The 13,475-nt window shown below is 30.4% G+C and overlaps 2 protein-coding genes across 2 annotated transcripts; both read left to right on the top strand.

Moving 5' to 3' along the window:
* Positions 1-2,460: 2,460 nt before the first annotated feature.
* On the top strand, positions 2,461-3,135 carry LOC146929155 (uncharacterized). Its single transcript, XM_085707230.1, has one exon. It carries the CDS (start codon positions 2,461-2,463, stop codon positions 3,133-3,135), a length of 675 nt encoding a protein of 224 aa, XP_085563356.1.
* Positions 3,136-7,274: 4,139 nt separating this feature from the next.
* LOC146929156 (serine carboxypeptidase-like 40) lies at positions 7,275-13,252 on the top strand. The gene is made up of 7 exons (XM_085701214.1): positions 7,275-7,715; positions 8,833-8,940; positions 9,401-9,672; positions 11,330-11,584; positions 11,960-12,168; positions 12,547-12,652; positions 12,972-13,252. Exons 1-7 carry the CDS (start codon positions 7,340-7,342, stop codon positions 13,128-13,130), a joined length of 1,485 nt encoding a protein of 494 aa, XP_085557340.1. The 5' UTR covers positions 7,275-7,339; the 3' UTR covers positions 13,131-13,252.
* Positions 13,253-13,475: the final 223 nt, after the last annotated feature.

Consider the following 13,475-nt stretch of genomic DNA (forward strand, 5'->3'; position numbering starts at 1 on the left):
ATATATATATATATATATATATATATATATATATATATATATAGGGTTTTGCTAGAAGCCACCCATGAAGGTGTCTTTTAGCAACGCACACCTCAAGGTGTGATTTTCACTTTTTAGTTATAACTTTGCTAATATATATATATATATATATATATATATATATTCAATAATATAAATTCAAATAAAGTTTCTGAGTCCATACTAATAATGTACAACGAAGATATTTTTTACATTAGTAAACATTGATAAAATATTGGATATTCTTTGATGTGAGTGAAAATATAAAGAAGATGATGGAAATCAGATAATAAATACATAAGAGAAATAAGAAAAGTTAAAAGAGAAAAGAAATTAGAAAAATATTTGAAAAATCAGACATAGAGAGAAGTAAAAGAAAATATAATAATAAAAAAGTTTAAATTAAGCAAATTTGATTTTTGTAAAGACTAAAATAATGTGTTGAAATTTTTTAAGGGAAGGCAAATATGTCATTTTCTTATGCTTAAATATATATTTAGTCCCTCTATTTTGTCCTTCCAAAAAATTTCTTTTACTTTTGGTCCCTCTAAATTTTTAGTTTTCAATTTTGGTCTCTGCCTTTTCACAAAATTTCACATTTCATGTTTCAAACGGCCTTTTTTATGACATGTCGTTGATAAGACCATAAAATATCACTAGCTTAATAATTCAACTATTTAATCTTTAATTTGAAATTATAGTAAATTAATAAAAATTAAATAATTTTTTTTTGAAAGAGAGATAAAATTAAATATTATATAGTTAAATTATTAAACTAATGATATTTTAAGGTATTATCAATTATATGTCATAAAAAAATGTTTGTAATCCTTAAAAAAATCGCTTGAAACTTAAAATGTTAACTTTTGTAAAATAGCATGAACTAAAATTTAAAACTGAAAATTTAGAGGAACAGAAATCGAAGAGAATATTAAAAGAGACTAAGACTGAAAAAATTCTAGTGTGGTGGTGCATACCCTGCAGCAGACAACTAAGGATGGAAGTGTTGTTGGTTGGCGTCTCATTCAAGAAATTTGCTGATTGCTTGCTCTGGAGTGGGAAGTGAAGATTTGTCATTCTTATCGTCAGGGTCGTCTTCAACAATTCAGAGGCCCTGTTATAATTTAAAGAAGAATAATTATATATTTTTTTTGGAGGCTAAATTGGGGGAGAAATTAGGCCCCAAATACAAATCTCCTCCCATGTTAAAAAAAAATAAAGAAAATAAAACAAAAAAACACAATACATAGGTGTTGAACCCAGGTCATCACACCAAGTAATACTCTCCCCAACAACTAGACCAATGTAAGATTACGTAAAATTGATGTACGCGACCTGTATATAATCGTTTTCTTCAGACCTTGTATATAAAAAAAAATAAAAAATTAGGCCCCCAAAAATTAGAGGCCCTATGCCATGGGCCTGGATGCTCTTGTTTTGGGTCGGCCGTGCTTACCGTGGGGCGAATTCGTGTGCAGACACTCTTGAAAACATGGGTTGTGAGCATGCGCCTGGGTTGTGTGTGTGTGAGTAGTGTCCAGCTAGGCTTAGTTATCTGGTGTTAGTTGATTTTATGGGGATAACGACCCCTAGAGTCATCTCTGTTTAGTTTTCTCTTTTCTCGGGCTTAGGCCCCTTTGTTTCCAAAAAAAAATAGAGACTGAAAATGTGTTTATGCAGAAAGATTAAAAAATATTTAACATTTTTTTATGAGAAGTCATCGTGAACTTAGCTTAGTTAGCAGGGACAATGCATAATATATGCAAGGTCCGAGGTTCAAACCCCGGCCACCGAAAAAAAAACTCAAATTTTCCCTCAATTTTTTTTTATGAGAAATTAAACTAAAATTCACTATATTTACAATGATAAAAACTTTTTTAAACCCTAATTGTTTTTATTATAGAGATCGGGCCATAAGCCCTGACCCCTAAAATTTAATCCGAGGTTCAAACCCCGGCCACAAAAAAAAAAAAAAACTCAAATTTTCCCTCAAATTTTTTTTATGAGAAATTAAACTAAAATTCACTATATTTACAATGATAAAAACTTTTTTAAACCCTAATTGTTTTTATTATAGAGAGGGCCATAAGCCCTGACCCCTAAAATTTAATTTGGTTTGGCAACATTTTCCTTCATAAAAAAAAAAATGGTTTGGCAACATTTGAAATTAATTCATCATTCTTCATTTTGAATGAATGGCCACGATGGTTAAACAATAGCAATTGGGCCTAAAAAAATTGCCAAAAAAAGATTTTTAAAAGTGATAACCCTAATTCTTTCTTGCGTTCCACGTTAAAAACGCCCAATAGCATCTTGTTCTTCTACTTCTCCTCACTTTTATCCTTCTCTGCGGAGAGAAACAAACAATCGTAAGACTATATTAAATTGCTTCGGTAACAATCGGCGGAAGCAGCATCCAGATCGAGTGTTCCAAAAAGAAGAATGGCGACGGAAACAAAAAAGTGTTCATATTTACCAGAGGAGTTATGGCTGCGCATCTTTACCAAAATCCTAAACAGCAGCGACAACCCCGAAGACTCCTTCAAAAATCTGTCCGTTGTCTCGAAACAGTTTCTCACCATCATTAATCGTCACCGAATCTCCATCACAATCACAGATAAAACTATCTCTTCCGTTCAGTCCGTCTTCCAAAAGTTCCCTAATCTCAAATCCATCAACTTCAATCTCTCCTCCAAAATATCTCAAATTCAATTCAACGAGCTTCTCACCAACATATCAACTTTCCCTAATTTATCACACATCAAATCTCTTTCTCTCTCCAGCCCTAAAAGCGATATTCCCACAGAGGGGTTACTCGCTCTGTCCAAAAGGCTAGGAAATAATTTGACATCTTTCACTTGTTCTAGAATGAATCGTATTTACGGGAAGGATCTCTTCTTCGTCGCTGATTGTTTCCCTTTCCTTGAAGAGCTCAAACTCACTTATCCCTTTATTTCTGATGATGAAGATTTTGTGCTAAATGACCGACTCTTGGCACTTCCCAAACTCCGCAAGATTAATTTAACTGGTAATTTCATCGATCGCCCATCCATCAACCATCTCTGCAAAAACTGTCATCTTCTTCAAGAGGTGAAGACTGGCTTTTCAGTTTTATGATCGATTTTTAGTTCAATTACAATTTAATCCTCAATTTGGTTGTTTATGCAAGCAAACATATGTATTGAGTCAGGTATTTATTATTACTATAGACGTTCTCTGGGTTTTTATTGTTTGGGTTTACTGGAATTGGACATTTGGACTTCATCTGAATGCATTTGATGAAGATTAGTTTATTTTGATTAAATGATTAGCAGCACTTTGGGTTTGCTGGAATTGGTTTCTAATCTTGGTTAATCTCTTTTATACCAATTATTCTTCTTCCTAAAAATGTGTTTAGGTTAGTTTACCATGTTTGCTTGCATTGATATCCAAAATGTCATGTCTTGATGCTGTCATGGACATATCAAATTTTAGGGTTTAGGTTAGTTTAGGGTTTAAGTTAGTTTACCATGTTTGCTTCCATTGATATCCAAAATGTCATGCCTTGATTCTGTTATGGACATATCAAATTTCAGTCTCGCAATTCTGTATTTTCCAGCACCAACTACAAATTACTAATCAATTATAACTCTTATTGTTGAGTGACATACATGTTTTTTGGACAAACCATCAAAACAACAAAATCCATATAAATATTTATAAATCCAAATTCAAAACACCAATTCATATATGTGTTTTGTATCTCTCTTATAACTACACAACCATTATGACCTTGCTATCATCTCACTGCATGTTTCACACAATTTCCGTTTCCCTTATTCTTTTTGTGTTTAATATGAGATTTGAATTTGACAACTGGTCATGAAAATTTTGGTTTCTTGGGTAGTACCAATTTTGGTTTGTTTTGCTTGTTTCTTGAAATTGCGATTTGTAACCTCATGATTCTGCCAAAGTTGAACGTGTTTCATATTTTGTCAGTAACGTATTTGACAAAATATTATATTGGAAGGATAGATTGCGAAATGATAGATAATTATAAACCATAATATAATATTTAGAGTACTCTTGCATTACGGATTACAAAATTAAATCTTCAAAATGGCTTGATCACGAGTAACAAATGAAAACATATTTAGTCAACGGTAGAAACACTTTTCCAGTAATAATTGATATCTATCTATAAACCAATGAAACCCCTATTACCAAAGCTACCTGATTATATCATTTTGACTTTCAGCTTCAACATATATAAATCCTTTCACATGATCTACAACAAAGGCAGGTATTAACTGCAATTTAGTATCCAGTTCTTTCAGGTGAACAAACTTCTGCATCAGACAGATAGCTGAAAGCCTCTCTACCTACTTTATATTATTTTGTGTTTTAGCTTCAACGTATATAAATCTTTTCACATGATCTACAGCAAATGTCAATTGATACTCATGGGTACGGATAATATGATATCTGTCCCCGCCCCGTTGGATAAATATGATACTCGTGCCTGCCCCGTATCCTCGTGGGTACCCACTATACGGGTACCCGTGGGTATTGAGGTATCCATGGGTACCCATGGAGTTTTGAATTTATTTATTTTTTGGTACAAATAATAACTTTTTTTAATTACCAAAAAACTTCAACTTTTAAACATCCATACATAATCCACTCAAAATTTCATAAATCATACATAATTCATAGAAAATTCATGATTCTTATATAATCTATATGTTTTATGATGTGAATGAAGTTGAAACGGTGAACTTAATAAGATGAATTAAAAAAATTTAAAATAAAAATAGGTTATTATTGAGGATTTTTAGGTGGGCGGTAAAATTTTCTTCAATAAGGTACCAACTTTAAGTAATTAGATATGATATATAAAGATATATTAGTAATTTACTTAATTTATTATCGGGTATGGGTACCCGTGGGTATGGATACAATCCAATCCGTGTCTGTGTCCATATAATAATGGGTAGTTAAATACCCATTTATTATACCCGTGGATACCTGTTTAGCTACCCGCTCCATACCAGTGACGGATTTTACCCACGGGTACCCATGAGCATGGGTATTTTTGCCACCCCTAGCAAAGGCAGATATTAACTGCAATTTAGTACCACGTATATAACTCCTTTCACATGATCTACAGCAAAGGTAGATATTAACTGCAATTTAGTATTCAGTCCTTTCAGGTGAACAAACTTCTGAATCAGATAGATAGTTGAATGCCTCTCTACTTGATTTTTATCATTTTGCCTTTCAGTTTCAACGTATATAAATCATTTCACATGATCTACAGCAAAGACAGATATTAACTGCAATTTAGTATCGAGTCCTTTCATGTGAATTATAGGCACTTTTAAAAAGCTTATTTTAAAGAAGAGATGTTCAAATTACGGAATATTACCATTCTTCGTAAATTTGAGAATGAAGGTCGCATAATCCAAATATTTGTGATGCATAGTCTAAGGCATGGGGTTCAGTAACGTATTTTGTAAAAAAATTGTTCCGAAGAAAAAATGAACAAATTAATGAATATTGCACAAAAATTATAAATCTTTATCAAAATATTTATTAAAGCTTTATCAAGAGCAGGAAAACATCATAAATTATAAATTAGTTAAAATTATAAAAGTGAGCGCTACTGTCATAGAGTTACTAAAAAGGGATTAACACCAATATTTACATGACACAAAATGAACGAAAGAAACACATTAAACTCTTTAGCGTCTTGTGTAGGAACTTGGTTATTAATCATTTGACCGTTAAAAAATAAAAAATCTCTTTGACGTCAAAAAAGTAATATCAGCTGAGTAATATTCAGTCTCTTCACATATGCTTAGTAATATTCAGTCTGGAAGATTACATTGAAAGGATAGATGGTAAAATGACGGATAATTGTGAATCATTGTAATATGTCAAAATATAAACCTTAAAAACCATGAACCATCAACTTAGTTTTAAATAGTTAAAAATAAAAAATTGTAAAATAGTTAAAAGTTTTTAAAAATATAAAAATTGGAAAATAGTTAAAAAAAATTGGTGAGGTAGCACTCAACCAAGCAACACTAAAAAAATTATATGCATTAGCGTAACAAAAAAACAAACAGACGGACATAAAATATTACTCTAAACGTTAATGTGTGTATATATTCGCGAGGTTGAAGAAAGGAGATAAAAATATTTGGGATCATTAAATGACAGCGTGAATAAAAATATTTGTGAGATTGTGATGATTAAACGATATTGAAATTAAATATATAAGTGATAAAAAGATAATAAAATTCCTTTGAAAAAAAGGTAATAAAATTAAATGGAACCTCCTTAAAAAATTAATGGAACTGTTAAAAAAAATAAAGTTAAATGGAAGAAAAAAACATATTGAAATATAATATTAAAAAATAAAGAAAAGGTTCCCAGAGTGAGTTGAAAAGAGGTGCTTGTGAAATAAATTGTCGAGAAGTAGTTTTTTAAAGTAACATTCAACAGCTTCTGGTCAAAGCTCATTCCATTCAATTTTATGCGTTCAAAAAAAGTACTTTTTTTGGTAAGTACTTAATTGATATTGTATTCGGTCTAACTTCTCCTTAAAAATGTAGAGAAGTTTGAAAAAAGTCGGGTCAAACGATACCTTAATCTCCCACAACGGCAATGTAGAAGCAACTGAATTTGGGAGGAAAAATTGAAAAATAGTTAAAAATATAAAAATTGGAAAATAATTAAAAGTTATTAAAAATATAAAAATTAGAAAATAATTAAAAAAATTGGTTAGGGGCAAAAATGGAAATTCAAATGCCAACCCTAAAAAAAAACCTTCTAATAATTAATTTACCAAAATACCCCTCCTAGGGGTAAAATGGTAAATTCAACGGACATTTATTTTCATATTAGTTATAGATCCTTGTCGACAAATTTTAGACTCACAAGAGTGGAATTATGGAACATACATAGACTTTTTTTTAGGGGATACACACATGAATAGTTTTTGTACTATATATTTCCAAGAAAATCCACTCACGTGGCCTCCTAACATGATTGGTAGCCAAGAACAAACTCTTAATGCCCAAGTTGATTCATATCCTTATCATATCAATTTTGGGGGGGCTACCCAATCTTGCCCCATCTTGGTTTCCTAATTTCAAAAAAATAAATATCATTTTATAATTATTCTCTATTCTACAATATGATAGTTACATGAAACAGCTAGCTACTTTTTGGATTTATATACCTCATAATCCTCATACTTTTAAGTTCTCACCTTCATATATACCTTCATTCCCCTAGTGAATCTTCATAGAAAGACACAACAAATAAAAACACAATGAGAAAAGCAATTAGTTATTCTCTTCTTCTATCCTTTCTAATTCTTTCATATTTTGTGATTGAAATCCATGGAAACCAACAAGTTAAAGCTCTTGACAATCTTCACAAGGAAAAATACAGAGGAAATTCACAAATTGATAGGAGTGAATTTGAGGTACAAGAAATTGTGCATGAGGATGCCATTGTTCATTCTCAAGAGGGTCTCAAAGAGAAAGATAGGATTAAGAGTCTTCCAGGGCAACCCTTGGTGAAATTCTCTCAATTTGGAGGGTATGTCAAATTGGATAAATTGGGTGGTAGAGCCTTTTACTATTACTTTGTTGAAGCTCAGCATTCTAAAGAAACACTTCCCCTTCTTCTTTGGCTCAATGGAGGTAAAAATAATCTATCCATTGTTATTATTAAATTTGACTAGTCTTTGTTCATAATGTACCTTGTTGGTTGTTGAAGTGTCCTGAAATTAATGTGACAACTTTTTTTATTTATTTATTTTTTTTTATTATTTTTTTTTATTAATGTGACAACTATTTTTGTGCTTTATTTAATTTGAAAGTCCTATAGTATAGTGTGACCACTGGCCTGCACATGTTAAAAAAATTCTTTGTCTTCTTTATCACATTTTAAAGGAAACATCATTTACATATACTAAAGAACATGGTCAACAAAACATGCAAATACATCCAATATAGACCTCTGATTCCTTTTCCATCACTATCATCTTTGATTGTCAACACGTTATTGGGTTTTCATGAAGGTGCTACATCAATTATTAATTAGATTGATCAAGATTGTAAAGAATTGGTGTATGAGAACAAATACATAAGCTAACAATAATGTAATTGAAAATCCTTTCAAAAAAAATTAATGTAATTTAAAAATGATTATTTTCTTTTTTCAAGTACCGTTAAACATTTACATCTGTGATGAATTACAAAGAGGAATGATATTTGTATCACCATTTTTTGACAACCTTTGAAACAACTCATCTCTCATACTCACATGTTTTTTATTCTCTCTCCTTTTCTTTTTCTCTCAATTGTTTTTATCCAATAAAAATAGAGAAAAAATGGTTGTCGCAAAGGTTATATAAAATTGATTGTTCAAATATCACTTCACTTTTTCTTTTATGTTATCAAATTGTGAGCCACACGTGTTTGTTTATGGTGGTAGAAAGGGACAGCACTTGTGTGACATTATGTCACGGTGACATTAAATCTAGGCCACACAACACACATTGCCACACAATATCTGGGCCACACAACACATACAACAAATCTGGGCCACACAACACACCACCTTTGTGTGGCCCAGACATAATGTCACCGTGACATAATGTCACACAAGTCCAATCCGGGTAGTATCATGCTAGTTGCCTTGTGGGCACAAGAATAATTATATAAACTTTAGAATTAAATTTTAATTTTGAGACAAAAGTAATTAAATTTTCATCATTGTGTGGCTAATTACATACGTTATCATTTCAATTTTTAGGTCCCGGATGTTCATCTCTAGCCTATGGAGCAATGCAAGAATTGGGACCTTTCAGAGTAAACAGTGACGGCAAAACACTACACCATAATAGATACTCATGGAACTATGGTATATAAAAAATATATATAATCTATTAAATTATTTTTGGTTAATATATGTTTACTCCCTGTAATATTTAGCAATTTTTTATTTACCCCTTGTAGAAAAAATTGTTTAGATTTTAACCCTATAATTTGAATTTTTTTTGGTTTTGGACCTTCATGGCATCGAATTTTGAAATTTAAGGTATTTTCGTCTTCTATAGTTTAAGAGAATTTCGGTTTACTCCCCTTGTCATATCATCGATTTTGTACCATCAAAATTCATGAAGGTCCAAAACCAAAGAATCTTCAAATTACAGGGTTAAAATCTAAACAATTTTTTTTATAGGAGGTAAACCAAAAACCGCTAATATTATGAGTAAACATATATTAACCAAATTGTTTTTTATTTACCTTTTTACTCTATAGCAAAATAAATTATTTTAATTAAGTACCTAACTAATTAATGACTCAATTGGGTTTTGAAGCTGCAAATGTTTTGTTCTTGGAGTCACCTGTTGGAGTAGGATTTTCTTATTCAAACATTTCATCAGATTATAGTACTAATGGAGACAAGAAAACAGCTGCAGACAACTATTTATTTTTGGTAAATTGGTTGGAAAGGTTTCCAGAATATAAAAATAGAGATTTCTATATTTCTGGAGAAAGTTATGCTGGACATTATGTTCCTCAACTTGCACATACCATTCTTTATCATAACAAAAAGACAAAGACAATCATCAACCTCAAAGGAATCTTGGTATGTGCTGTGACTTCCTCATTCTTAATTAACATGTTTTCTTTACAGTTAGAAAAGTCATATGTTACAATAGTTTAATCAAGCTTTGTCAAAAAAAATATATATATAATTAATTAATTAAGCATGTATTCAACAAATGTGTATATGTTCCCTCAAAAAAGAAATGCACGGAGAAATTGTTTTTAAGGTTGGTCCCTTTAATAGTAAAAAACTAAAGCCAATAGAGACATTTGATATATTGGAATAGATGTTTGAACTGGCAATGTCTCTCTTATTTAACGTGGTTTTGTCGCTAGACTCTTTAAAAAATAGTACTCAGTAAAATCAATGTCCAAAAAATTATACATATAAAAAAGTAAGGTAAAATAGTTTCCTAACATATCATAAATTATTCTTTTTAAACTCTTTTAAATATTATTTATCATGTTAAAAACAAATATATCCTCTTACTAAAGCAGTATGAATAACCTTTTTCAAATGAGGAGAAAAGTCTTGTTGTTTCCATGATGATGGAGAAAGAAGGCTTAAAATTGGTTGTGTTCATAATTCTGTTGGTCCATGGTCAGCCACTACTTTTTTGGGTGTGGGTCCAAGATTTTAGTTTTTTTATGGCTCATGATTGGCTTATTAACTTCTTTTGAATGCGGGTGTGATGTATAAAAAAGAAAGTTATATTAGAAAGAATAAATAAAAGAGAGAAAGTGAGAGAGATGTGTGATGAATGATTTGTTTTTGAAAGGATGTGTGATGATGATTGATCATGAAGTAACAAGAAAGAATTTTTTTTGGGTTACATGAGAAAAGGAAAGCAAAAACAAAACAAAAAAAACTAGGGAAGAAAATTAATGGTCATGCAGATAAGTAACACCTATACTATTTGTTATAAGAAGTAAGCGAAGCTCAATTGAATGATCAAGAATAGGCATGAAATCACGAGTGGACTTTGTTTTAAATTTGGCTAAAAAGTCAGCACACATATTGCTTCATAGGAAAGAATATAAAAAATTTGGAAGGACACATACAAAAATGTTTTATAATATCATTATTTATATAATTTTTATCCGGGCCATTTAAATTGTAGAATTTTAGTATGTGAAAATAAAAATCATTTTGTTGTTGGGTCATTTCTTTAGTAGAGTGTTGGTATTCAATGGGAGCGATTTCTCACACCCCTATTTTTTTTTTTTTACTACACATATATTTTTTGAAAGTTTATTTACAATAAAGTTGTCCATAAGTAAACTTTTGGATAACAAAATAGGTGAAAAAAAAATACCCTTCAAAAAATATACTTTTAAAAATTTAAAATAGGTGGACAAATGAGTAGTTATATGATAAGTGGTCCCTTTGAGCTCTTCTTTATTTGAGCTATGAAACACCTTAAATTTGTCATTGTCATGGTGGTTATGCTATAAGGATCAAAGAAGAATTTTGGTCCTTTGTGGACCATAAATATTCCATCATTTTTTGGTCCACTTGAGTCATTATAACTTTTGTTGATCACATTTATTTTCAAAAATAGATTTATTATTTTTTAAAATATTTGTTCAAGTTTAAAAAATACAATTAAAAATAAAACAAAATGAGTAGATTAATAAAGGATTAAGATTTTTATTATAGTTTTATCATATGCAATATTCTTTTTAATGTTATGCAGATAGGGAATGCAGTAATCAATGACCAGACAGACTCACCAGCAATGTATGATTATCTTGCTAGTCATGCTATCATCTCAGACGAAGCAGCTTATGATATAAAAAATGTCTGTGATTTCTCATCAGAGAAACTCTCAAAAGAATGCAATGCAGTTGCTGAAGAAGTTAATGAAGATCTTGCATTCATTAATTTATATAACATTTATGCACCAGTTTGCAAAAATGACAATCTCACAACCAGGCCCAAAAAGTACTCTGTAAGCTTCAAATTTCATTATTTCTCTACTAATTTGGGTTAACACAGTTTTAGTCCCAATTACGTATATTCTAATCCAGTTTACTTTCTAGATAATTTATAAATTATGAAATATTTGGTCTATTTGGTTTAAAAAAACTAGACTTTTGACCCGTGCGACGCACATGTCATTTTGACTATAATATATAAGAATAAGTATTGTTAAAAAAAAATATTAAAATAAATAAAAGATGAAGAGTATTCTACATTTTACTTATGCTTCTAGTGTTTTCTATGAAGCATATATACTTCTTAGATTAGGTGTGTCCTGATGTCAGATATGTGTCGTATCCGATGAATAAAACTAATTAATGTACCTTGTTTATTTATTTTACAGATTGTGAATGATCCATGTGGTGAGTCTTATGTGTCTGCCTATCTAAATAGAAAAGATGTTCAAGAGGCCCTTCATGCTAATGTCACCAAACTCAAATATGAATGGAGTCCTTGCAGTGTAGTCATTAGACATTGGGTTGATAGCTCTTCAACAGTCCTTCCCATTTTACATGAATTCCTCAATAGTGGCCTTAGGGTTTGGATTTTCAGGTTAAAATTCATTCCCTCTTTTCTATCATATTTGAAGAAAATTGACAGCAACACACTAGCTATATTAATTTTTATATAATATTTGACGAAAAAAACTAATATCGACACATTTTCTAATGTTTTTTCTTCAATACATCAGACGAAGTTTATATTTTCGAATGTTTTTATTATAGTTGTTGTACTTGTGATCTCTTTATCATATCAACTCGGATTTCCTAATAAAATTTGTACGAATAACATTACTTTGACAATAGGTCGCACATCAAATACAAACTTAGAAGTTAGATCCTCGTGATCGAGTAGAATCCTAGTGAATTTCATACGTTAACAAAAATAATAATCGAAAAGAGTATGTTTTTAATGTTTTTTTTTATGCAGTGGTGACACAGATGGAAGGGTTCCTGTTACATCAACTAAGAATTCAATTAAGAAGATGAACCTTCCCATTAAAACTAGGTGGTACCCTTGGTTGGCTTATGGAGAGGTAATTTCAAAACTTGTTATTTACACTCTAGCTTTTCAAAAATGTAGTATTCATATCAAGCAAGACTAAACAATTGAAATGAAGGAATAATCATGTGGTTGTCTTGACATTTTTTATGATAATTTATAGCTTTTGAAATGTAGTACTTCCTTTGGTCCAATTTATAAGCGACTTTTGAGTCAATAAAAGTTGATGTATCTGATTCAAAATTTGGATCAGATACATTAATTTTTGTTGACCAAAATGTCTCTTATAAATAGGATCGGATGGAGTATACATTTAAGAGTGTGGTTCTTATAAAAAGCTTTGTTTGAAACAGGTTGGTGGATATACACAAGTATACAAGGGAGACTTAACATTTGCTACAGTGAGAGAAGCAGGGCATCAAGTGCCAAGTTACCAACCAGCAAGAGCTCTTGCTTTGATTAAACATTTCTTAGATGGCACTCCACTTCCTGCTCCCAAATTAAAATCCTAGTTTCAATGAAAGCAAATAAAATTGTAATTGGATTTCTTTAGTTTCCTTCCACTTATGATCTTTCATTGGCTTAGAGTTGTATAAATAATCACATTTTTTAATGAAATGTCCAATTTGTCTTATTCACATGTTTTTTTAATGCATAACATTTAGTTAGCACTGATTTAAAAGTTTAGAAAATGTTTTCCAAATTATTTCTTATTTTTTATTGATAACTATAAAATTATAATTTTATTTTCTGTATTTAAATGGTTACATAAAAATTATTCAATTATTTTACTAATTTCTATGAAAATATTGAGAAACAAAGGAAAATAATATAATATTTATAGAATCATTATATAA

The sequence above is a fragment of the Medicago sativa genome, chromosome 4 (assembly GCF_051527215.1).
Source record: "Medicago sativa cultivar Bolivia chromosome 4, Bolivia_mono, whole genome shotgun sequence".
NCBI lineage: Eukaryota > Viridiplantae > Streptophyta > Magnoliopsida > Fabales > Fabaceae > Medicago > Medicago sativa.

Excerpts from the sequence above, each read along its gene's own strand:
- LOC146929155 (XM_085707230.1), top strand. The coding sequence starts at position 2,461 with ATGGCGACGGAAACAAAAAAGTGTTCATATTTACCAGAGGAGTTATGG.
- LOC146929156 (XM_085701214.1), top strand. The coding sequence starts at position 7,340 with ATGAGAAAAGCAATTAGTTATTCTCTTCTTCTATCCTTTCTAATTCTT. Across the intron at positions 9,673-11,329 it reads TCAACCTCAAAGGAATCTTG|ATAGGGAATGCAGTAATCAA; the intron begins GTATGTGCTGTG and ends AATGTTATGCAG. Across the intron at positions 12,653-12,971 it reads CTTGGTTGGCTTATGGAGAG|GTTGGTGGATATACACAAGT; the intron begins GTAATTTCAAAA and ends TGTTTGAAACAG.